Source organism: Montipora capricornis, chromosome 10 (assembly GCF_036669925.1).
Source record: "Montipora capricornis isolate CH-2021 chromosome 10, ASM3666992v2, whole genome shotgun sequence".
NCBI lineage: Eukaryota > Metazoa > Cnidaria > Anthozoa > Scleractinia > Acroporidae > Montipora > Montipora capricornis.
Genome location: NC_090892.1, coordinates 19454388 through 19481887, shown reverse-complemented (window position 1 = coordinate 19481887; position 27500 = coordinate 19454388). Strand labels below are relative to the sequence as shown.

General features: G+C 39.6%; 1 protein-coding gene and 1 long non-coding RNA gene across 2 annotated transcripts in view; one reads left to right on the top strand and one right to left on the bottom strand.

Annotated features, from left to right (window-relative positions):
• LOC138018384 (uncharacterized) overlaps positions 1 to 9837 on the top strand; it is a 21656-nt gene extending 11819 nt beyond the window's left edge. Inside the window, exon 2 of the long non-coding RNA XR_011126011.1 lies at positions 9498 to 9837. This is a non-coding gene — a long non-coding RNA (uncharacterized lncRNA). The remainder of the gene's footprint in view (positions 1 to 9497) is intronic.
• On the bottom strand, positions 552 to 27435 carry LOC138018359 (UDP-N-acetylhexosamine pyrophosphorylase-like). The gene is made up of 9 exons (XM_068864965.1): positions 26852 to 27435; positions 23579 to 23933; positions 19991 to 20056; positions 14801 to 14934; positions 12261 to 12332; positions 10531 to 10599; positions 7563 to 7724; positions 2700 to 2751; positions 552 to 1873 (listed from the first exon to the last, which is right to left on the bottom strand). The coding sequence occupies exons 1-9, from the start codon at positions 27325 to 27327 to the stop codon at positions 1757 to 1759; spliced, it is 1503 nt and encodes a 500-aa protein (XP_068721066.1). The 5' UTR covers positions 27328 to 27435; the 3' UTR covers positions 552 to 1756.
• Positions 27436 to 27500: the final 65 nt, after the last annotated feature.

Genomic DNA, 27500 nt, shown 5'->3' with positions numbered 1-27500 from the left:
ATTGACTGCGCCATGGTACAGTTCTGAAGAGAACTGTTTGTCGAGCTTTAGGTGCAATACCGGTTTCGGAACCAAACAATTCGATCCTTGGTCATTTGCTAGTAGCTTTTTCACAAGAGCTCAAAAAGAGAGCTTGTGCTACACATCAGCGCTGGTTGAAATGAGTGCTCAGACACGAAGACTATCGATGTGTATTTTACACCCTGTAACTATTGTGAAATGTCCACAATCATTCTTTCTGTGCCAACATCCATTCACAACCCGTTGCAATTCCTGTATTTAGCCGCTACTATTTAGCATTCTTTTGTTTCCTTGCATATTGGTCCTTTTGGCCTCGCTTTCAAACATAAAATTCAAAAGAGTATTTAACCTTGAACGATGCCAAAAGGGCCAATTCGCAATCAAACAAAAGAATACTAAAATGGCGGCCATTTTGGAATAAGGTGTATCATGCCGATAACGGATTATCCTCAGTGGCCTCGTCGATTGGCATATTTTTTCATATCACATCAGGCTTTTAAGCAAAAGCTGTCAATACACTCAGAAAATAGTTTTTCCGCACATTAGGTGCATTTCGTTTTATTTCATTGCACATAAAAAGTATAAAACTCTCAAAATTACATGATAGCTTTATCTATATTGATAAAAAACCTATCTACAGGATATCTTCCCCCAAAAAGGATCACACAATTTTTTGCCAGCCTTCCCGAGAATTCTGCGTTAACGGTGGATTGCCGAACAAAGCTCTGATTAAAAGAGAATTTTACACTTCTTTTCGCTGGACCTTTGTTGTCAATCAAGTATTACCTGCCTTTGCACCGTGCATACACCTGCGCAACACAAGACATAAACTTGCATTTGCTACACAAGCTCTCATTATAGATACTGATGAAAATACCAGGATTTTTCTTTCAGTATCTGTATAATATATCCCTTGAGGATACGAATTTTATCTTCTCGTGCTGATAGAGATAACAGGGAACTTGAGCAATAACAACGAGAACGTTACAAATTTGCACATTTAGTTTGCAAAAGCAATAGCTTTGCACGCCCTATACGTGCGTTTTTCACTTCTGCCCATTTCTTTGCCGTCGCCTGCAAAACAACAACGTGAAATAGCCAAATTTGAGGTTTTATGAGGAATGTCAGCACTTGAGGATAAGTTTTCATCCCCCCCTAATTAAGCGACGTTGACCAGGGTCATTTTTGAGGAACTACCACACCCTTGTCCTATTAAAAAGGTTGAAATAGTCACGAAGTGATTACAACAACGCTAATTTATATTTTGAGATGACATTTTCGTTGCCATCGCCGATGCTTAAGTTCCCTCCTCTCAGTACAAGAAGTTAGAATTCGTATCCCCGCGGGGCCATGTAATATCCCCTCTATATATCTTCACCAAATTATATTACTGTATTTCAAATGAGGCCTCCTCCCACCCCACCTCTCATCCCTTCTTCCACCACCATCGCCATTACTATAATTAATCATAAACATAATCATCAGTATCGTCGTCGTTACCATCATAATCACAACCACCACCATCATCTGGCACTGACATTAACGTCATACTCACAATAAAATCACCACTATAATCCTAATGAAAGTCATGATAAAAGGATCTCGAGGTTCTAAGTCATTCCGAAACTCTACGAATCGCGCTAAAATGTTACTACGTAAAATAAATTCAAACACTAGTCTTCAACGTCATCGATGTTCAACAAATTAGCAAAGTCAATCATTAACCATGACGTATTCAACAGGTTCTGCTCCTCTTGAGGGCAGGTTCTTCAATCTTGCCTTCATTTTCAGCCTTAAAATAAACCTCATCAGTGCCTGAGAACTGGCGGCCTTTCACTTCATCTTCCAGTCCCTAAAGATAAACGAAGAGGAATAGTTCAGAAACTGGACAAAAGCAACCCAGTTTGGCAAAAGGAAGTCGAACTTGGGTTCTCGAAAAAATTTGCGTTCATAACTGCGAGGATCACAGCTTCACTTGATTTCATATCCGCAGTTCACATATGATCCATTTTCATATCATTTCATACATGGAAATCTTGCTGTTTTTAAGGTGCAAGAGATGGCGTATTGTGGAGAGCACTCGTTTCTCACCAATGTGGCCCGGGTTCGATTCCCAGACTCGGCGTCATATGTAGATTGAGTTTGTTGGTTGTCTACTCTGCTCCAAAAGGTTTTTCTCCGGGTACTCCGGTTTTCTCCTCTACTCAAATTGATATGATTTCTGTACAATGTCCCAGCGCCAACTACAGTTGACACTTTAATAAAGTTCATTGTTATTATTCTTGATCCACAAAATCCTCTATGGCGATTAGCCCTCTGCCACCGCATTTTCTTGGTAGGTACAGCCTCGCTACACTATCTCGTGGGTGAAGAGCGCCGTTCATTGGGAGATACGTTCTTGTTTTACTGTCAAGTGACCTTAACTCGTCTCGCGTCCAGTCTAGGAAGCTTGCCGAGTATATCAGAATCTAGACTACCCACGTGTTAATGCCATGGATGACAGTCCCCCTGTCGATCTTAGGTTGCAAGAAATTTCTTGTATGCCGTAAAATTCCTTTGTTTACCTCTCCTTCATTTCTTTGCACTGAAATTCGTTGCTCTCAAGTATACAAAGATAATTGTCACTTTCATTATCATTATTAAAACTAACGAAAAGTGGCAGGTAATGGCTTACACACCTCTCCAGCATATGAAAGAAGAGGAGACACTTCACATACGACAGATGAGAATCTGAAAAAAAAAAAAAATGTTATGCATGCATGCATTAGGGAGTTTAAGAAACCACGACCGTCATGGCTACGGCGACGAAAACGTTCCTTCAAAATACAAGTTTGAGCTGTTCTAAGTATTTCATGATTATTCCATCTTGTTTATATTACAAATTATGGGCGTAGCGTCCTTCACTTGGATTGGTACGGACGGATTTGAAGTAAACAGTGAGACTGAAAGATTCACTGTAGCTTGTCCACGGTGTCGTCAAAAGCTCAAATTTGGTCATTTCACGAAGTAGTTTTGACGAGTGCGGGAGAAAAATGTTCAAAAATGCGTGTTGCACGTGCAGCACAATCATTTTGGTTCTTTTAACCAATAATATTACTGCTTTTTAGCGTTGTCGTTGCCGTAGCCGTCGTCGTTTCTTAAACTTCTTATTACTAAGCGGAGGTTCGTGGTTGCATGATGGCACAGAGCAAGTCGCAATATTGTGATGAAGATGAGTCAGTTTGGTCTGAATTAACACAGAAAACCGTTTACTATCCGCAGTTCTAATATACGACTTTCAAATATCCTCCACCACGATACCACCAAAGCCATCAATCAAGACCAAAAAATAATGACGTAGTTTTGTTGCCATTAACAACTGCCTACGTTAACTTACCTATCAAGGGAACGGACAAAAGACACGCTACATACAAAAGAAAAAAGAAACAACAACAACAACCCAGTCCTGGTTGCGGTATGTTTGCGGCTTCGTGAAGTTATGGTCAAATAGCAGCTGGTCTTTCTCGCTTTCATTGTGTTTTAGAGCTCGTACCAGAGAAGTTCGGTGTTTGGGCCTCCAAAAAAAGCTTAAGAAGGTCATTTCCGACTCGCAAGAAAAATATACGATTCGCTCAATACGATGTGAGAAAACTCTGCGTTGACTGTAACATGCAGTCATGTTTTTTGTTGTTTGATCAGCCAAGAGTAAGATTTACCAAAATAGGTATTTTGCAACAATTTGCCACGTGACCTTTGTTTCATAGACACGATGATTTTGCTGAATTCGTGAAATTATTTTCCCAGAAATAAAAAGAGCAGCTTAAAGTATGCCACCATGCCGATTTTTAAAACGTATATTGTTTAAACTGGTGTTGTTACAGTTCAAAGAAATTATAAGGATTGTATGGGGAAAGGACTCTTTGCCACCCAGGCACGCTTCAATGATTTTCATACAAATTCAAAACGCTTTCACACATTTATTCTTGCTTATTTGACCCGTGGCAAAAATAGGAATCTGAACTCTGTTTGTGGCGCGTAATTATGAAAAATTACACTGGAGGGCAAAAGCGTTTCGTTGTTGAAATGGTCATACAATCTTCATCTTAAGTGGTATTTCTCTGAACATTTGTATTCTGGCTAAGTCAAGAACGACCTTTCCATTTCTGGAATCTATTAAGTCAGAGCTTTAAGTTCATCAATTATCAGTCATGTGACCAGTTTGTTGCAAATGACCAATTGGCCTAATTCCCATCAGCGTCAGAAACGTCTCTATTTTTAAACCAAGTTTTGCGGGAAAAAAAACTATACATCAAATCGGCTAACTCGCTTTGTTCCAGGTATTTCCACATCATATAAATGTGAATGCTACATTATCCTGCAAATACGAGACACAAAGAATCTTAACCCCGGGAGATTTGATTTGGGTACAACATTTGGTCTGTTTATTTCCCCGCAAAACTTCGTTTAAAAATAGACACTTTTCTGACGCCGATGGGGACAAACCTGACACCAGATTCATTATATATGCAAAACAAGTCTAAAAGCCCGAAACTCCCGTGCTGCATATTAATAGGCCATTTCCGAGTTCATGTCTGCCTCCTCTTCAAAGCGAGTTTAAGTGCGAAGTTTTTGTGATGGTAATTAGTTCTACTTTACATATGAATGAAAACTAATTTTCATAAGAAAGACTTCGCACTTAGACTCGCTTTGAAGAGGAGGCAGACATGAACTCGGAAATGGCCTATTCAGCCGCGTACACACGCATTGCATTCTTAAACGATCGAGTCTTTGACGTCATTTTCTCCTCGATCCAGCTCCCTCAAGACTTTAAAGTTAGTTATTGGCCGTCCATAAAATAGTAAAATTCCAGTTAAGATAAACAGGTGTCTTTTAAATCAAGGCTTAAACTTGGGTTACTTAATGTTTAGTAAACAGTTTTGAAATCCAAGCAAAAATAAAAATTGATTTTTTTGGTCATAGTAGCACTTTAAATAACTGAGGAGAAATTGCTTCCTTTGTAATACCCAACCTCGTTCCCAGGGTCTCCACTGTCGTTGAGAAGAGACCCTGGTTGGGGCTGGTTACGTGTCTTCCAAAATCTGGTAGATTTCTAAAATGTGTGTTTGGGGAGGGGAGGCAGTGTATATGTTAGCCTTGTCATCATTACGAGAAAAAGAATCACAACGCACTTGATTTTGTGGCCAGACGACCATCGACAAAACGTTTCACGGCAAGGTATTGAACGTACTACACATGCAATTCGACGTGAAAGGCAAAAAGTTGTCAAATCGATCGGACGCAACAGAAAATATACCCGCGTCGTTCGGGATTTTTGTATGCCCGTGAGACGGTCCGGATTCAAACTTTAATATTTGAACAAGCTCAAGTGAGCAGTCGAATTGAGTGACAACGAAGGATACTAACACGTTTCAAGAAAAGAAAGCAAGCGAAACGTTAATACTTGGGAAACAAACATGTTCGGCGATCGATCAGTCGATGTCATATGTTTATGTCACGTGTCTACCTCAAACTAATAGTGCAGGCATGTTATTTTGTTCTTTGATTTTCGTTTTTCTTTCGAATGTTCAACAAAGTGATCTCTAACTCGCAAGCCTGTACAGCGAGTAGACACTTTTAACTTATTTCTATTTCAACAACTTCGTGTAAATTGTCGCTGTTATAATTTCCCAACTGCACACCGGGATTTAGTGTTTAAGGCCCGTTTTAAACGTTGCATTTTACATGTGCCGAATCTAATGGAAATGAGAAAAATCTATTGTTTTCGCTCATTTGCATTAGACTTGGCAATGTACATTGTGTAATATGCGACGTTTAAAACGGGCCTAATTTATAACACACATTGTGAAGTATAGTTTTAGCGCCGTTAAAATGAGACATTTTATCAAGCAAACGTAGTGTGCGGTGTATTTTTTTGTGATAGTGTATGTTCTGTAGAAGCAACTTTAGCTACTAACGAAATCTTCTTTTCTACGGACTTCAATCGCCGCTCGACATCGAAGGTGTTATCGATCACACAAGCTCTTGTATTTAGCTTGACCGTTTTTGTGGGAATCTCCTGTGGGAATGTAACATCAGCTGTTTTGACCTTTTTGAAACTTACATTGTAAAGAAAAGATAATTTATTAAAAAATGCCTTGTCAAACGATTACGCTTTCGCCCAGTTGCGGGTCAACATATTAAAAAAAGACTCTAGCCCACTGGGAAAATGTTTGTCAAGGAGAGCCAAGTGACCAGTCCAAACCAAGGTCTCTCTCCTCGTCGACGAACAGACCCTGAGAACGAGGTTGTGTAATACCATCTGCAAATGGTAAGACCTTCAAGGACAACAAACCGTGGGCCCAGTGTTATAACATGGGCTGGAAACCCCAAGTTTGGCGGGAAGTTGCATGGACAACATACAGCATTTGACACTGCGGTTTAGTAAAAAAAGCAAGAATTTTAAAACAACTAAAAGACAAGCTAAGTATATTTTTTAATGTCGTACAACGAGGAAAAAAGAAAAAGAGAGCGGAGAGAGGGAGAGAAAGAAAAAAAACTAATAAGCAGACGGCGAGTAAGCGATTCTCAACGTGAAAGAGAGCCGACAAAGAACACGAAAAACTTGTGACAGGGGAAATATCTGTGACAAAAAAGGGAGAGACCAAGAACGACCCGAATAAAGAGACGAACAAATACAAAAACAGGCTCAATACTGGTGACGAAAAACGGCGATAAGAGCCAGGGAATAGGGGAAAATAGATCATTTATATTGAGCAGGACGGACTGGTCGTAAGGTAAGCAGACTACTGGTAGTTATAAAAAAATTCTGAAAATAGAAATACCAACAAAGTCGTCTGGACATCAAATTCAAGATTATTCAAAATTATTAAATTTTCAACCTCGGTTAATGCATTTCTCGTGCTCTGATTGGTTCACTCAATCTCGGTTATCAGCTCACATACCTTAGTTTGACCTTATATGGCAAATTATTGCGCTAAGCGTTGCTAAGCTAAATTCATTTTCGCAGGAAAGCGAATTTTCTCTCGGTGTAAAGCAAAAAAAAAAAGTTTTTGTGGAAAGAGGTTTGGATCAATTCCGACGCTTAGAAGTACGCGAAAAGATAAGACATGTTTTTGTGATGAGCCTGCGTCTGTCTGACCACCAGGTATGACACAACATCACATCATCAAGTTTTTCCGATTTCGCTAGGATTTTCTCCCTTTTTTCGCTCGTAATCGGTACTTCCAAACTTTTGAAGTTTAAGGAATTTAATACAACAATTAGTCCATTCGCGCTTGTTGGATATCAGACTGGTTATAGCCAACTCGGCGCTACGCGCCTCGTCGGCTATTTACCATCTCATATCCAACGCGCGCTCATGGAATAATTGTTAAATAGCTACTATGACTTTTACAAAGACCAACTGCCCTACAGTTACAAGCGCGGCCCACTCTTCCAGTCTTCGCTCCATTTTTTTTCTACCTCGCCACAATTTCACTCGTCCCGACCCACTGAGAGCCTCGAACCGGCTATACAGTTACAAACTAAAGAGAAAAGCATACCCATTCTTGTTGAGGAATTTTCCGCCAGCATTGACAATGTACTTGCAATGTAAATTGCACAGGTCCCTTTTTGCCGTCTCGGGGCTGTCCTTTTCCGAACCCTTTGCATTCTTCAGAGGAGAGAACTCGTCTTCTCGAGCAACTTCCAAAACAGCTAATTTTCTAGAATCCCAAATAAAATATTATAGATTAATACGCTTTGACTACCAGGAATATCGGTATGTAAATCTTCCTCACAATGTTAATGAAACGTCAGTCAGGCAGGTATTGAGAATGAAGAATAACTATTATCAGATTAAGAGGTATGATCTTGACAAACCACCAAATTCTCATGACTACCCAACAAAGAAATGCATGGTTCTGGTAAGGAGAATTAACGTTTCGATCGTGGGAATGCAAGTGTTTATAGCAGTCAGAGGTTTTGGGCATCCAGCTAGGTCTTGGAGAGTTGTGGGTTTAAACTCACCTGGGACTCAGATTTTTCGGCGTTCGATTAGGTCATCATAACACAATACATCTTCAATATTTGATGTACTTCTCCCAATTTGAATGCATGCATGTCTTTTCAGTTCTTATCAGTTATATTTCATGTTCATGTGACTGACTGATGTAGTTAGACCATATACAGACTGATTTGACCACGTGACTTTGTGTGATCCCATTGACCGTTTTAATACGACAGACGCATAATCCGTCCAGACGAATTATGCGCCTCTCGTGTTCTCTGTCTGGTGTAAAGTCGACGGGACGAAGTATATAAGACGCACAATCCGTCTGGGACAAACTTGGGCAAACATTTCTTACGCGTTTGTTAAATTGGCCGTTTCTATACTAAAGATGCAAAATCCGTCCAGACGAATTATGCGTCTGTCATGTTATTCGTCTAGTGTAAAAACTGGACGAACTATATACGACGAAAAATCCGTCTGGGACGAATTTGGGCAAAAGTTTTTTTTCTGCGTCTGTTCTGCGTCTGTTGAATTTAACAGACGCAAAAAAATGTTTGCCCAAGTTCGTTCCAGACGAATTACAAGTCTCTAGTATGAAAACGGCCAATGCGGCCAAAAAGACGGGCACAAGACGCATTATCCGTCTGGACGAACTATCCACTGAAGTACGTCTTCGAATAAGCACTAAACTGGATACTTCGTCCAGACGCATAACGTGTCTTGTGCCCGTCTTTACTTTAGATGATGTTAACAGACGTATGCAATTCTCGGTCTGGGCCCATTGGGCTCAAATATCTTTCAAGCACTTCAGTGAACAAATTTGAATATTTTCCCAAAGAGGAGTCCCACAAGGGGCTTTCCATTTCCACTAGTCATCCAGACTAAAACTTCAAAGGTATCAATAATTAAAAGCCCAAAAACGCAAAGAGTGGATCACAATTTCTGAAACATTTCTGGAACAAACTAGAAATTTCTGAGGGTTTCTGTAACAATGATAAAGACCCAAGTTCTTTCCACGGACGATAAAATAGTAAAGATACAGAGTCTGGGGATCGAACCCGGGTCAAATTGGTGGGAGCACTCGCCACCCACCAATGTGACCCGGATTCAATTCCCAGACTTGGCATCATATTCAGGTTGAGTTTGTTGGTTCTCGTCTCTGCTCTGAGAGAGAGGTCTTTCTCTGGGTACTCTGGTTTTCCTCTCTCCACAAAACCAATGCCGTATTTACTTGATTAAACGCCGCAGATGGAGAAAAAAGACCCGATAAACACCGCCCTCGAATAAACACCGCACCCAATCAGAAGAATGTGGCATTTATTCAAGGATTGTGAGAAAAAAAGAAAACAAGTATGCCATGGTGTTTAATTGAGTAAATACCGTATTTGTTTGATTTGAGTTAATTTCATTAGTGTCCCCAATTAGTGTTCTAGTGCTAAATCCATTGGCACTTAAAAGTCATTATTATTATTTTGCACATGTACAGTGTAGTATAAAATCAAAACCATGGAAAGAGGGGAAGACATGGCCAGCTTTTGGACAAATAGTTAACACAGTTTCAGTGGCTGCATACCAGAGGTGACAGAGGATTGCTACATGTAGGATTGTTCAAAGGCAGGAAAGAAAAATGCTTTCACCACTGGATGGAAAAAAATCCAAAGAGCAAACAAAATCTTTAAACAGCAGCTTCACTGCAGGAACGTCAGTCTTATGAATGACACTGCTCTGTTTTGATTGCTCATAGTGAGAACCGTACATGTACCTATATGATGTGTTAAGTTAAAGTTGTCTAACAAAAGCAACAATAATAAAGACCAGTTAACATTGAGGTCAAAATATTTATTCACCACTAGTCTTTTTTGTACCCTTTTTTCTTTATGAGGGCATTGAAAATATTGGAACCAACCAAAAATGCCAAGGACCCTAATTTGACAAGACATGTGGGTTCCGGGACCCAAAATGAAAGATTCAAGCACCATCCCTGCAACCAATTTAGGTACATGAAAGCTAGGTGCCAGTCCAATAGCTGACGTCCAAGGATGTGATCTATTTGTTCTTAGACTAGGCAATTCCTCGTAGACATTACGTGTTCTGGACCCCACTCATTCCAACCAATTAAGGTAAAGGACATCAGAACAGTCAGAAGGATTCTTTTTCTAGACCTCACGCTGACAGGGAAGGTTTGCAAATACCTATTCGCAAAGTACTTGCCACTGGTGGCCAATTAAAGCAAGCTGCGGCTTTCACTCCCCTGTCTAGCCAGCTGACAAAGCAGGGGTGCCACTCCCTGAGGATACCAAAGCATTCGCTGCCTACCTATTATAACTATAATTATAATTATAATTATTATTATCACATGTATTATTATTATTACATAATTTTATTATTATTTTATTATTTTATTATTTTACATAATTTTATTATTATTACAGAATTTCTTAATAAAGTTGATTATTATTATTATTATCATTATCATTATCAGCATCATCATCATCAATTTTTAAGTTACTGCAACTCACTCAGTGAATTCAAACACATCAAAGACGAATTTTTCCAGCTTTATCCCATTTGGTTTAGTAGGCTCTATCCTGAAAGACAAGTCACACAATCCTTTGACTTTTGATTTTAGAATGAAATTATGCAGGGGGAGTAGGGTGAGGGAGGGTACCCTAAGTACATGTAAGGGAGGGGTGAAGTAGTACAGTGCTTCTTCATACACTGTACCTCCATCCAAATCCTTATACTCCTTTGGTACGTACATCCATACCACCTAATCCCTTGGTCAACCCACATCGTTATCTTTCTCCTCTGAAATACCTCAACAATTCCAACAACATCCTCCTCTTACGATCACCTCACATGTATTCATTCACCTCTTCTTCTCGTATTCCTCACTTCCCCTATCCCTCTCCAGCACTGGTCAACCCGGAAACCCCAGCCCCTCTTCTGTTCACACTTCTGCCTCCCAGATTGGAGCAGCATTCACACCGTGGTAAGAACACTTGCTGTTCATATGGTACATGTACACACATAAAAAGCTTTCTACATTATGAAATAAAATTCAAACAGAATGTGAAAAGAACTGTACATGTATCTTTTAAGGTTAGCAATAATTGTACATCTGCAACATCTGATAACTATCTTACAGAAAACATGTACATCCATAGAGAAAACAATATTATTATGTTATAATTTAGTAATTTAGTTCATTGTTTTTATTGAGTGTCAAATAATAACTACATGTAATTCATTGGATGATTAACTCTTTTGGCTGGTAAGGACGGACTCCGCAGGAGATGGAAAAATAATGTACTCACATACACGTACATGTATGCATACTTGCAAAATTATTTCACGTGATTACTGTACCTTTAGGTAACTAGTGTACCAAAACGAAAATAATGGCATTCCAGGGGTGCTGACACAATGAAGTATGGAAAATGCCATGAGGCCTTCCAAGACATGATTTACAGTCCTCCAAATGACCTTTTTAAAATTTCTCAAAAGTCAAAGTATTTAAGCTCCATGTTAAACATATAATTTTACATTTACTCCTTGCAATTCCCTCCTCTCTAAAAGACCAAACAAGCTGCATAAAATCCATGTTTAATTTGGTTGAGGGTACATGTAAGTGTACTTCGAGAAAAGAACTCACTTTAATAAGAAATACATCTGTGATAAGTATGTGCACAAAAAGATACTAGTCAAGTCTTTGTTTTATAAATAAATAAATGTACATCTACATCTACATGTTCCAGCACTCTGCAAAGTCCCTTTTGCACTTTGTATGCCTGTTTCTGCTTAGGTGGCCTCATACACCAAAATCCTTTTCAGAGATATCACTGCCAAACTGGGAACTTCTGCTGGAGAGAACAGGACAGCCACAACACTGGGGACTTCATCCCCTACTCTTCTCAAATACAGGTAGTTTGTGGGTTCATTAACATCCCATGAACATACATGTAGAAGACATTTGTGAGACAGGGCATGCAATGTATGGTTTATAGTCTGAATCCGAGAACTTCAGAAGACTTGAAAGTCTAACCATTTGCAGCACTTTCTCGTCAATTACAATGACTTGTACATTCATTTGTATGTTAAGGTCCTGAGTGTTGATCCGGCCAGGGTTCAAACCTACGATCTCCCGCATAACAGCCCAATGCTCAACCAACTGAGTCACCGATGCACGGTGTAAGTTTGGCAAATGATTAACAAACTGTATTAACATGTCTATACAAGAAATTGGTACCTCTTTCCACTGTTATCAACAAATGGTATCTTCTTCTCTGCAATGTGAAACTTCAATGATTCTTCACATTCTCTGAAACAAAATAACCCAAGAGATACATGTACATGTATTTACATAACTTGAGATGCTAAGAAGGACATGCCATTAAATTAGATCCTTCTTCTCAAGTTACATAAATACATGTATGATATTCACATCTTCAGGTATTGGAAATAATTTCAACATCAATCACTGACATTAAAATGGCCATACAAAATGAAGTGTCAAAACACCCATAAAGTTGAAAGATTTTCCAATATATGTATAGACTGCTAGAAGTCCCTTCTGAGTCAATCGAACCACCTGCTTTAGTGACGCAAGCAGGGGAGAATGGCGCTGTGAGATATCAGAGATATATCTTGCTCTATCACCATCCTCGACTCGCTTGCGTGACTAAGGCAGGTAGTTTGACCAACTCAGAAGGGACTGCTAGCAGTCAACATACATGTATGCATGTTCATGTAGTTAAAACAAATACCACTAAAATGATCAGAATATTACAATCTTACACAAACAGATGACGTTTTGTTGCAATCTCGAAAAACATTTGTCTGCAGTTTTAAAAAGCTTGAGATATTGAAATATTAGTGTTTACAGTATCTTACATGTACCCTGTAGATGCTGTAAAGTTATGATAATATTAACAACCTGTTGTCTTGTCTGTGTAATGAGTATTAACAGTGAATAATCTTACTACAGTGACATTCATGAGAACAACTCTCTCATAATAACTTTAGAGCTGCAACAGGTGGGTAAGGCTAAATCGCATGGGTGGGTGGGTGGGTTGTGGGTCATGGGTAGGTGGGTTGTGGGTCCTGGGTAGTTGGGTCGTGGGTCGTGTTTGTTTGAAGATAAAAAAAAGATATATATTGATGAGTAGCATGATCACGGTACCCATTTCTGTAACATACCTAAAAATTGTGAAATTGTGTTTATTGGGGTGAAAATCACTTATTTTGGCTTATTTCACACCCAGACTTACATATCTTTCTAATTGTTCGGAAAATATTAATGTTTGGTCCGTTAAAACTGAATTTTGATTTACCCATGACCCCTTGCAGGCGTGGTCTTTCATACAGATAGTCAATTTTGAGGCAAATAAAAAGTAAAAACAGAAAGCTTTCACTACATGGAGGATAGCATCCCCTCATTTAGTTCTATTGACACCCTAAACGCTGGCTTTCTGCTCCACTTTTTTGCTCCACTTTACAATTTGAGGTCAGAGCAGATGTCTCTCTCAATTTCCTGAAAATTGCCCCTGAAAAGACATTGTGGACTTCCCAATAATATCCATAGAGGAAAGGTTACCAAGCCTTGTGAAGCACATGGAAATCATGGCTTCTTTGCAAAGTAGATTTGTGATGTTCACTGGCACTCAAGACTAGGTTCAATATGGCCCGGCATGTTAAAAAAAACGTAGCGACTCAGTCAAAGGATAATATTTTCGCGACCCTAAAAGCTACGATGACGAAACTGTGGAAATAGCTAGTGGAACTTGTGAGCATTCGGAAAATGCTTGGTTGGAACCCACTTACGCCTTGGTTGGAGCAGGAGCAACATTGAAAGAAGTGGTCTCGAAAAATATTATTGCGTAATTGCGGAACAGAAAAAGCGTAGCGACTGTTTTGAGGAGTGATTTCTCCATTCGTAGTGGATCCCTCAAAGTAATTTTTCTGTATGTTAAAGCACATGGTATGAGCATTTAGTTGAGATGGTTTTGAAGCCACAGATATCAATTGAAGACTTGTTTCAAACTATAACCTAGTGAGCGCCAGAATTCCAAAACACAGCGTTACAGTAAGGAAACTACGGAATTGTGAATCTTTTCAATGTGTTTTAATAAACTTGAACTGTTATAATTTGGCTCATATGTAGTATTTACTGCGTGTTATCACTGGTTATTGTCCGTTAATCCACATAATTGTTCTCTCTTATGAAAAATGGTTTTGAAGACTTTCAATTTGAAAATTGTGTTACGCGTTACACTCAAAATTTTCCTATTTTTCTATCCTTTTCCTTTGTTTTCTCAAGAAAGGAAAGTCGCTTAACCTTTTTACACCCTGTATGCTAATCAACAAGGATAACCTTAGCATTCAGCAAAAATATAGCTTCATTGAAAACGTTAAACTGAATAAATCAGGAAATGTTTCTGAGTCACCCCCAAGTGGGTATGGTGATTGTGCTACACATCATTAGCTCCCTCAGTGCTCGGTCCAAATTTGTCTTAGGTCTTGTCTGTTTCGAGAATTTCCAGTCGTCGATAAAAAAGGGTTAGAGTTAGGATTAGGTTAGGGTTAGGGACCCACGACCCAAGACCAATTTCCCACGACCCACGACCAACTACCCTGGACCCACCACCAACGTCCCACCCACCCACGCCGATTAGACACTCTCGCAACAGGTACATGTAATCATTTTCAACTTTTAAACTCAGAACTGTAAAAAGCCCAGTAACAGTATAAATCATTACCCTGTGTTCAAGATAATCTATGGCATCTTACCTTACAACTCTTTCCAGGAAGTCCATGGTAAAGAAATGATTGCAGATATTGCCAGCTCGAAAAAGAAGTTTATCTGTTGCAAGTGGGTCTCGCATCTCTGTAAGTTCTTTCGATATCTCACTGTACTCAACAACCTAAAATAACACATATTAATATAATTTTTATTTTTGAAATAACTGAAAGGATATTCTTCTTAGGGAGAGAACTTTACAAAAGGGGGCCACAGAAAAGGCTTATTGCAACAGTTTCAATCTCTGCAAAGATTACAGTACAATCTACATTACTCATGAATGTAACTGTGAAATTGCATGCAGACTGTAGTCACAGAGCCGCGAGATTCAGGTAAATGTGTGAAATCCCTTGAAATTCACAAAACGTGAAATACTGCAAAATTGGCTAGAAATTTTACCAAAGACGGTACAACATATTCGAATATAATCTTATCTGTTGAGGCTGTTTACGTGCCATAAAGTTGCAAATTTATCTTGAAACTTCTTGACTGCAAAGAGTGAACAACATCCCAAAACTACCAGGCATTCTTAGAGTAGATTAATGTTGCGAAAAACTCCAGCAGTGGTCATGATGCAAGCTTTGCCATTGGCACATTTCTCAAGCGCATTGTTGTTGAAAGAGCACGTCATGATCTCTGTTAAAAAGAACCTCGTGGTTGCATCTGTTGCTGTTGTTATTGCATAGGCTAACACTCATCATTTTCCAAAAAAAAAAGAATTGGCAAAACTGCGTCTTTTTTAATTTAAAACGTTCGTCAAATCAGTGCAAAAAGCAATCGGTTTCCAGTGAAATCTGATGTTTTTTCCCTGAATTTGTTTCTGAAAGTCCTGTAAGTTTTAATTTTTTCCCCACAACCTATCAGAAGCCCTGGCAGTTAGCTGAGCATTGGACTAACGAGTGGGAAGTTGTGAGTTCGACTCTGGCTGGACCAACACTCAGGGTCTTTAAATAACTGAGGAGAAGGTGCCACCTTTGTAATACCGTAAACGTCCACGTATAAGCCACACTTTTTTTCACAAAATTGAAGCCATAAATCAAGGGTGCGGCTTATCCATGGATACATCTGTGTTTGGAGTTTTAAAAAACCTAATTAGTATTCATACAACTTCTTAAGATCTCAGTAACCAAACATAAAAGAAACTGAGAGCATGTTGCTGTTGTTCATTGACTTTTTAATGAGTGGTGGCTCCTAAAGGAGCCGTTTGTGTCTTCGAGTATTTATCGGCGAATCTTGCTCGTCAAGAGTTCTTTCAAGCAATTAATTTTCGCTTTACTCGAACAAGTAAACACCAACCTAAAAGGAATCTTGTAGCTCCATTCCTCCACACAGCTGTTTGCAGTGATGTCTTCGGCCAGTCACTTCCACTTCCACTTCCGCCACGTCCGATAAAATATCACAAAATTCGCGAGTACTTGCGAGGTAAATGGCCGACTGTCTCGTTTTCCTCGACCACCTTCTCGGCAAATTTGTCGACTGCATTATCAAGCTCCTGTTCTGCATGAATTTTTTCGCCTATTGCGAGTTTCCAAACATCTTTATAGATGTGGTCATGATACCCAGGCCCTGGCCCAGACTCCTCCCCACATTTAAAGCTTGGCTACTAAGCACTCATTCATATTTCAACTTTATGGTGAAACCTTGATTGTTTGTCCTTGTTGGTTTATAGCAATAGAACGTTACTGGAATTTCAAACTTTATTGTGCTACATTTTTTCCCAAAATCTGCACTTCTAAATTCGGGGTGCGGCTTATCTACGGATGCGGCTTATACATGGACGTTTACGGTATTACAGTACATCCACAAATGGTTAGAATTTCAAGTCTTCTTGGATAAGGACCATTAACCGTAGGGCCCAGCTGGCCTTGCGCACGATGTTGCTTATCACTGTGATATTCTATGATTTACTCAAGTTTGGTTATGTTTTATTGTCCACAGATGCCCACTTAGTTTGTGATTAGTCCAAATGTGTGTTGACAGAAGACAAAACTTTTGGTATTTTCAAGCTAAAGGCACATTAATTTTACCAGCGCGAAGGGAGACTTAAATTAATTTTTAAAAACACTCACAAATCCGCACTTACGGCATAACAAACAAGTTGATCGTGCCTTTCATGCCCTTTGAACAGGGAATCCAAATATCGTGCATTTCGTGCCTTGTTCTCGTTCACAGATCGTGCCTATGAAGTCTTGTTATCGTTCCATGATTTCGTGCTTTTCGTGCCTTCGTTTGTACACCGTTCCTTTCGTGCCTTAATTTGCATATTTCATACATTGAGCCCTTTATCGTTCCTTTCGTGCCCAGATTTTTCGCGCGAAAGCCGTCGCGTTTATAACATTTGCTGTAACTCCCATTTGATGCCAAAAAAAAAAAGACAAAAATAAAAGTAATGAATGGAAAATCATGTCTCAGTATTTTCTTTTGGTAATCCCATTGAACAGTTATACAATCTGCGTTTCCTTGCACGACGCCGCAAATGCAGTAAGTACTCGTAGTATAAAAGGCTGAACACTGTCAAACAGAAAGAGTTGCCGCAAGATCAAGAAGTTTGCATGAGGTGAGTTTTGTCCCTGTCTTCGCTTTAAAAGAAAACTTCTCACTTACTTTGCTTAACTATTTGCTAAACTTCATTTACCGTACTTATTCGGCTACAAGCCGAGCTCGGCTATAAGCCGAGACCCCAAACTTCTTACGGAAAAAATCAACTTGATTGACACGAATTGTAAATGCATAATACTCGGCTATAAGCCGAGACCCATTTTAGGTCTTGATGTGTATTATCGACTATGGAATTTTCGTAATTTAAAATACAAATTGACATTGACTGAAAAATTATACTCAAAGCAATCAAATGAACACGAAAGATAAGATACAAACAAGCAACGTGATCGTGACGTGACGAATATTATTAAACAATTGTTGACCTCACAGGAAACGTGTCTTCGTGCAAGCGAAGCGTTCTATAAAAAGTTATTCGATTGGAAACCTTACAACCTCGCTCTTTAAACTTAAAATAGTCGCCGAAGCAGAAGCTGTAGAAAATAACTCCGAGATCGCCGGAGAATACGGCATCAGCGAGTCGATGGTTCCGTCGCTGGAGGAAAGATAAGTTTACACGATCTGTGATGGTGCAATCTCGTTCCCAGACTCCTCGTTCCTTCGATGGGTAAACCAGGCTTGGCGCGATATTCCCGAGGAGATGGGAAGGCGTTCGTTCAAGACTTGTGGCACCTCTATAACGCACTCGACGGCACAGAAGACGATGCAGTCTTCGACGAGAATCGATCCCGATTACACAACAACACGAACGGCTCCTTTACGAGCCACCAAGTAATAAAAATCCATGTTACACCAACAACAACTTCTCTTCATTTTACAAGTAATTTAGTTCGGCTTGTAAGTGAATACACATTCATTTGTTAGTGTTTTAATTTGCTGAGAAAATTCTTTTTATCAAAAATACTCGGCTATAAGCCGAGACCCCTTCTACCGCTTCAAATTTGCCCAAATTGAGTGAGGATTTGTGTAAAAATCGCTCGGCTTATAGCTGAATAAGTACGGTAATATGATAAAGATGAGCTGAGATTGTTTCTGCATGCAAAGCGACTTTTAGAAACCCAATTTAGCACTTATCGGAAATTTAATCTCGGCTGCAACAGACAATCAAAATTATGGTTGGATTGCTAAAATCTTTTCTCGCAAACCTCGATTGGCATTTAGTGTGCTTTCGATTGGGAAATCCGGATTTAGATCTTAAAATCCGGATCTTTTGACGTCCTTAATCTTCAGAACGGTCGATTTGTAAATTACGGCGGATTCTCGGGTAACTCAACGATCAATTCGCCCGACACTTGATGTAATGATATCGCTGGGAATAATTCAGACAAAGAAACAAGAGGTCCAATGGTAAACAAACAGCCCAACAGAACACAATTTTCATGAATGTCTTCTCGAACGTTTCTTGTATCGGCCCGGTTCCGGTTTTGGGCGCGATTGAGTATTTCTTTGGTCACGTAAGCCTGCGAGCGCAGGTTATGGTCATGTGGGCACGAAAGGATCGGGCACGATGGGCACGACAGCTGAGTACGATAAGGCACTATTTGCTCTTAAGGAACGAAAAATGGAACGCATTTGACGAAGTGGGAACGATAGGAACGATAAGAACGGGAACGAAAGGCATCATTTAGACCACAAAGATGAATTTTTTGGGTGGTAAGTCAGCGTGACATTGTAAACAAGACCTTTTATCTTTAACCCTGCTTTCAAGAGAAAAGAACTGACTCGTAACGGTAAACACGATCTATGTGCATGGATTTTTTGCCACGATCTTCGTCTACTTTTCTTTTAATACGAAAATTAAGAGGATTAAGTCCGGAGAGTTTTTCACTAAGCAGAGGGAAGTTTTTGAACCTGGCTTTTTGCGGACTCTGATCTCGATTGCCCGGGTGCTCGGCAATAAACAACCATCATTTACAGATTGCACATACTTTCTACAATATTTTCCCAAAATTTTATGACCCTAACCTTACTATAAGCGCCAAAATTGAGAGTTTTCTAATGTCACTCAAAATGTTACGCGAGTGGTAACCAACATCATGCGCAAGGCCAGCTCACACCCTTGTTCAATACATACATGTAAACTCTGTGGGATGTAAAAGATCCCACACAGTATTCGATAAGAACAGGGCACAGAGTTCCCGGTGTAGTTGTCTGGCCAAAATGTGTTCCCAATTACTGCTGTAAGGTGCTAGAATGCCTAGACATGTGTACATGTAAATACAATGTAAATTGTAAATTGATTAATAGGTGAAGGCATTTACAGCCATATGAAAACCTTGACCAGCATTGTTGATTTACAAGTGTTGCAGCTTGATCTTGTTCAGTAGACCAATTCGGTTAACTCAATGTTGTATCCAATTGAAACCTTTTGGGAATAAAACGTTTTGGTCCAAGTATTTCCTTATCATTTAAATATGAATGCTTCATTGTCATGTAAATTCAACACACAAAGAATCTTAACCCAGCGAGATTTGAACTGGGTACAACACTCAGTTAGCCGAATTGGTCTATAGATATAACTTAATGTTAAACTGTGCATCATGTTAAATGTACGTGAAATGTAGAAACAGGCCATCCAGGAACTTGATAGTTGTTGAACAAAGTTTAATGCTTTTACTCACCTGATATTTTCCCTCACGTTTTACCACAACTCCAACTTTTTCTTCAGGGAAAGATTTCTCCACCACCTGAGTAAAGAGGAACAACCCAAAAACATAAAGAATACAGTAAACTCCAGCATATAAGAACCTAGATTTTTCCAAGTTAGGATACAGCTGTAAATACCGGTAGGTTCTTTTAAAAATGGTATTTACACTGTAGTTTTAGGATATCACAAATTGGTTCTTATTTCTACAAAAGATATCTACTCTATGATATGGTACATGACTGACTTCGTCTAATGTCTGATACTTTTACATTTCATAACCATGAAAAAATAAGTTTTGAACAAGATCTGTGCAGTTTAAAGTGCAATCTGTTCCTGGCCAGTAGCCTGGAATAGGTCATTTTCTAAAAGAGGAACCTGTTTTAGGCTAACATCTATTCTAGGTCCTTATAATACTACCAATAATAATTGACACCCAAGTCGCCAGTGGAGGGTAGGTGCCCAAGAAGCCCGGGGGCTGCAACCGCAGTCACATCCCCAAGGCGCTAGAACACCTGACTGGCCTGCCCAACCCGCAACCAAGCCACGAGCCCCCTGTGCCAGGCCCCCCTCAGGCATCCATCACACTTGAGCCAGATAGCTCAGTGGGAAGAAACGAAAAAATAAATAAATAAAAATAAATAAAATATTAAAAAAAATTTTAAAAGGGGAGGGGATAGGGAGGGAACGCCGAGAAACACTACACTACTAATTCAACTCACAACGCCACGCCAACAGAGCAACAAACACGCTGCAAACACATGGGACAACAACGCATGCACTAACCATGAATACCGCTGGACAATGTCAGCCCCAGGGCTCCTACAACCTTAAGACTGCTGAAAACGCTACAAAACGTATCAAACGCTAACAAACACCTGCAAAAACGCTACTGACCAGACTAGCTCCCGGGCGTAAACTATGTAACGATATCAAATGCTACAGAACGCACCAAAACGCTCAAAAAAAGCTAACAGATGGCCAAGACACTAACAACTGCCTGCAAAACACTACTGACCAGACTAGCTCCTAGTCATTAACTATGTTAAATTTCATTTAACTATATTAATAATTGTAATAATAATAATAATAATAATAATAATAATAATAATTTAATACTCCTATGGCTCAAAATACATTACAATATATGATACATGTATAATGCGCCTTACAAATACAACGAATATGACTATAAAATATAACTATGTAAATCTAACCTAAATATTCTAAATTCTATGGTAAAAATATGTAAGTACTGTATGTACATTATTTATATCATATATATTATACATGTACATGTATATATCAAATGGCACAAACCTACTCTTAACCAGGGACAGGGAAAGCTTGATGGAGTACATGTACCTGGACAATACTCAGGGGATTGAATAATATTACTATTGTTAAAGTTCACTTTTATATGGTGTGTACACCTACAATACTTGTCACATTTGTTGGAACACCCATCCCCATTTCCCCCTTCCTCCAATGTTGATTTCTACAACTACTAGTAGTCGCCCGAAAAATTCTCACACAACATTGAATTGGGGGAAGGGGGATGTGGTATAAGCTACGATCTTGCAACACGATGATTCTGACCATTCGCTAAGTGTTCCAACTAAATATGTCTAGTATTGTCTGAGTATTGGTGTGCGTTGGTATGAAGCCGTGCAATGCAATATACGCCGTACAATATTCCAACAGTTCCAAACTCGTGTGGTAAGTACATTTTGTCCTCTGAACACTTGAATAGGCTCTATTCCCAGACGGACTGACATGATTATCAAGTGCAACGGTCAGCGTTGATTGACATATTTTATATACCAAGGAGTCAGAATAGCTATGCAAATATATTACGGCCCCTGAAGACGTTTCTTTCTGTGATAGGACTGACTAAATGAGTTGTAGCAAAAGAACAGTTCATCGGCAATGGTTGGTGCTCTGCTTTTGAAAAACTCAGGCTGAAACCCTGAAGATATAAAGCTAATGAAAACAACACCTGTTATTAATTAATGAAAAACGACAAGTCTGTAATTTCCCTGTTAAAGTGCAAAACGAGTCCATTGTTTGTCATACCCGACTTTTGACCATACCACTGTTTACCCTCATTAATTAGGTTAATTTATGTATGCACAATGGTGAAATAAATCAATGAATGCTTTCCAAATTCTGCCCCTCTAATGCTTGTTATAAGGAAAAAATGTGTAAGCTTGAAAATAATTGACAACGTAATTAGACTTTTGCAATCACTGGTCTGTGATGACATGGTTTCGAATCGTGAATCTCAACGGTTCACCATGAGCTGAAAGATAAACAGTTCATTTCTTTCAACAAACGATTCACCATGGTGAACCGTGCCGCAATAGCAGGAAATGTTACAGGATTTTTTTGACTTCACATTTTACAAACTAGTTTAGATTACAAACTTGGCATAGGATGGTTCTTATGCCCGGAAACTCTTTCCCCCTTACATATCGAGCTAAAGTATCTGGTGAATCGCACGGTGAATCATTGACAATCAATTTGCATACATTAAGTCCATTTTAATTTCATCATCCTGTAAATTCTTCTTGAGTTGGTATCAGCTCCACATCAGCACCACTCGAAATATTATTAACCGAACCTCACAAGAAGTCAGTGACCCCACCTCTCTAGCTTTATTCCCTTCGCTAACCGTTGTCACGCCTTCAAATGCCAACATCAGTACCAGTACAAGGAAGATCGCCCTTATTTCGCTCGATTCCCGTCTCAATAATAATTAAAGCCCCCCGATGTCATGTGTACGCTACGTTAATTAAAGTACACAGTGTCAACTACTTTACATGGAAATGCAGTACACAGCATATTAAAGATGTTCCTTTACACACCACATAGTATTTATAATTATTTGGCCTTCTAAAAACTCTCCAACACATATTCCTTGATTATCATCAAGTTCAGACCAACTGCCCACCTTTTTAAATACAAAGCATGCGAAGAGACATTCTGTTCATCTTAGTAACAAGTTTACTTCTTTTCTAAAGAGACTTCTGATCTACACCTCTACAGATTCGCCAATTTCCTTGAAGCAAATAGAATACTCGTCACATTTGTTGGAAAACCCATCCCCATTTCCCCCTTCCTCCAATGTTGATTTCCACAACTACTAGACTGAAAAATTCTCACACAACATTGAATTGGGGGAAGGGGGATGTGGTATAAGCTATGATCTTGTAACACGGTGATTCTGACCATTCGCTAAGTGTTCCAACTAAATATGTCTTCCATTAATTTGCATTTCTGGATATGTCTGCATCTCCTAGAGGACCAAAACAGGCTGAAAACAACTGCAAGTCTCTACAGGTCCCCTCTAAGGATGGGGTTGGTGGGGAAATGGGGAAGAGGGTGTGGCTGAGCTTTATCTTGACCTGTGTACATGTATAAGAACATCACACAGCATCATTTTCACAGATAATTATGTTAAAAAATGAACAATAATCCTTCCAATAATTTTTTCAGATGTCTGATCTACATGTAATGGCACTTTAAAGTTCTAAAAGCTATGCAAGTCATTTACATTACCAACCTTAGCCCCACATTCAGCAGACATTTCTATGCAAAACCCTATAAATACTGGATCTGCCATCTTGACAAGAATATTATCCACACAATAAACATGAATGTACTCTATCCCACGGTTCCTCATTTGAGCTATGTTCACTGGCTCATCTGGGCCAAGGGCTTTGTACAAACCACCATTTCCACCAGGTGCTTTGGCAACTTTACCTGGCTGGTCAAGAATTACTTTGCCATCGAATGTCAGACAGGGTAAGGTGTGCTGCTCAAAGAACACCACATTATCGCTCTGAAGTCCAAAATATTTGTGCGTCTCGAAAAATCTCTTGGTTTCATCCAATGTGTGTTCACTGGTCATGACGTACCTGAAGTGATAATAATAAATTATTACTACTATACAAAACCTAAATTGCAGGTTATCCCTGTTCCAAAAGCCCACAACTAAACCTGTAAATTTGGTTGTCCAGATAAATGCTTGGCTGCCCATTGGGAAACCCCCTATGATTACATGCATGCCTTGTTGAGATGCAATCGCATGGCATTATTGGAGCTTGAGTATCCCATAGTTCTAAGTGTGCGCCTGTGTGGGTTTAAGTTTTAGCATTTTTCAAAATGGAGTCTCCTATCTCCATTGCCAGCTACATGTGAATTTTCCTTCAGGTGCATCTGACTATTTTTCTAAACGCCACAGATATTCAAAACATGGGAAAATGCTCAACTGCGGCAGATTAATTAGTGTTAATTTCGCACTACTATCAGACACTGACAACAGAAAACCGCCGAGTGAGTCGGGTGCTGCTTATAGAATACATTTTCTATTTTTGACTGGGTTGTCCATTGTTTTGTCTTCAGGCAACCAACCTTTACATTTTACTGAAAACTAGTTGCCCAGTAACTGGGAGGGCAGGATGGCAGCTAATTTTCAGCACTGAAATTGTCACTAAATTTTCTTGGTTTTTGGTCACAACAATGGATCACAGACCTTCAAACTCAAGCAAACAACGATGATGCTGAGGATGATGATCTAAAAATAATTATCAAGTGCAAGTTGCCTTTCCCTGCTAGCAGGACTCTTTTCGTTTTGCATTCGCTGGACAACCGAGTGCAGGAAGAGAGACCTCTGCCATGGGTCAAAATTTACTGTGCTGAGCATGCGTGGTGGTTACTTAGCGACCGAATCCTCATGAATGTGATAGTTCATGTTGTGTGGGCTCACTTAACAACAGTGGAATTACTGTAAAGGAATTTGTTGGACGCAGTGGGCTTAAGTCACCATCAGCAAACAAATCATGGGGCATGTGCTTTGAAGAGTGCCATCCACGGTTGTGGACGACAGTTGGATCAAAGTGAGTTTTGACCCATGGCAGAGCTCTCTCTTTCCATACTCCAGCCCAGTGAATGTGAAAGGAAAGAGACCTCTGCTAGCTGGGCAAACTTGCCTGACAAACTACACTGCATTTTAAACCTATATATATATAGTATGGCTTAATAGCATATTTGAGCTACATGGTGTATTATCCTTTAAAACATTTTCATCTCTAAATGACAACAATTTTAGCACTTGGGAATAAAATATTATTCTTCTAGTTTTGACTCTAATTGTATTTCGAAAATAAGAACCTGCTTTGAAACTCAAGGGGTCAAAGACAGGTTTTTATAAAAAGAGGGTCTTCACGCATATGGAGAATATTAGCCCCACAGGTTGAAATCTAATGTCAGCTCACAATCTATCTTTAGAACAGTAAGGGAAAGGTAAAGGGGTAAAGTCGCACACAGGCCAACTAGGGCCCATATGGCCAGAGCTGATCCTGGTTTCTGTAGCATGAAGAAAATGAGAAAATTATAACTCCCCCTGGATGGCATGCCAGTCCATCGCAGGGTTACCCCCCAGCAGTATATCGCCGGTACCTATTTATACACCTGGGTGAAGAGAGACAGTGAGAAGTCAAGTCTCTTGCCTACGGAAACAACCCGATGCCAGAGCCAGGCCTTGAACAAGTGACCCTTGGAATCAGGAGACTGGCGCCTTAACCACTATGCAACCATGCCTCCACAGTAACAGTGGTTAATTTACCACCATAATAAGAAGGCAGCTAGTGGTGTCAGCCAACTTAAAATTCTGAATTTAAATGAAAAAGATACTTCCAACTACAGTCAAAGCTCTATTAAGTGGTCACCCTCAGGAAAATAGCCTGGTGACCGCTTTATAGAGGTTGACCACTTAACAGAGGTTAGGTTGCGAGAAAATCCGTTTCTCCTCCCTCTTCGTCACTGGGGAGGAAGAGGAACGAAACGCCCCCAGTGACAAAGAGTGAGGAGAAATGGATGTTTTTGCAGGTTGAATAGAGGTTTCCTAAAATCAAACCCGTAATGTGGCTGAAATTTACCAGGGGCCCGTTTCTCGAAGATCCCGAAAAGCCGTAGCAAAATCTCAAACCTTTCATATCTGTTTTGTGCACATTCATACCAGACGTTTTATGGGTATACACCTCTCTGTCTTTAAATACCGATCAACTAATTTATATTTTATTGTTCAAAACAACAGTAACACCAAATATGACAACAGTATTTGCATGCAAGTATCAGTTTGAAAGTGACGGCTTTTCTGGTGGTTGGCTGCAATGGAAACTGATAAAAGAGGAATTAGACGTGTGCACCGGTTCACCCACCCCAGAGACGTGTATTTTTACACAGACAATGCTTAGGTTGCGTTTGATGAGCTGCAAGAGAAACTGGACATGCTTCGCTTATCTTCCTGTCAAAATTTATGCCTTTTATTGGTTGTTATCTTATAACAAGGTGACCATTAAATAGAGGTGATTTACAATAAAAAAGGGTCATTTGGGAAATCCAAATGGTGACTGCGTCCGCCTAATATATTAGCTGTCCATTGACTGCTAGAACTGCAACAGGTTCAAAACTGTTTAAATTAAGTGGTGTATTGTGAATCCCACAGGGGGCCCTTCTACTTAATATCCACATTTTCCAAAAGGGGGTTTTAAAGTCCTTTGTGAGGGGATGAGCAAGCCACCACCCCTTGTCCTTGGGATTTTCTTCTAGGGGTAGTGAACAAAATGGTCCTTTTTTCTGACAGGAAGTGGACAACTTGAATTTTTTTCTGAGGAAGAAATTTAATCATTTTTTTTGTGGGGCTATATTGTTAATGGCCTCTACCATAAGAGGGTGTGGAAATTAATTAATGACATGGACCGGGCCAATTCAATTTAGGGGCCAACACTTCCCGGAAATTGTTTTTTAAAAGCTATTAAATATATGAGCTTACCATGGAACAGTAGCTTTCTTTCCAGTTTGTTCACAAGCCAGTTCCTGTATTTTCAGTATTCTTTCCGCTTGCAGCTGGTAAAGGGTTTTACTCGACGGTAAACCGACATCGTACATTCCCTTCGGATAACTAACTCCTAAACGGGTTCCCTGGCCACCAGCCAGGAGCAACACAGCAACTTTCCCTTCGCTTATAGCAACCAAACCTTTTTCTTTCCAAGCATTAACCTTTGCTGAATTGGCTTTTCCAATAACGCTCCCAACGTACTCTGGCGGGACTGGCTCCAACTTCTCGTCCTTTTTCTGATGCGCTTCGTTCATTGTTTTCTCAAAGTACCGATTCACTTCAGCGAAATCGATATTTCGAAGGTCACGATAAAATGCTAACTTTTGGTCATCGTCTAAACTGTCCCAGTGATTAAGCAAATGATCTTGATTACTTTCCTTTAAATCTGTCTTTAAGCTGTCCACATCCATTGTAGATCTTTCCTTTGAAGAGTTATATGCCAGGAAAGCGCCGCTATAAAATGAAGCCGACAACTTCAAACGAACTATCGCGGCGCTCCTCGGCACATGTCTTTTTCAGATATCAGATATCAACATGTGATTTTACGTCACGTAGTGTCACGAGGTCCTGTCACAACATCAAA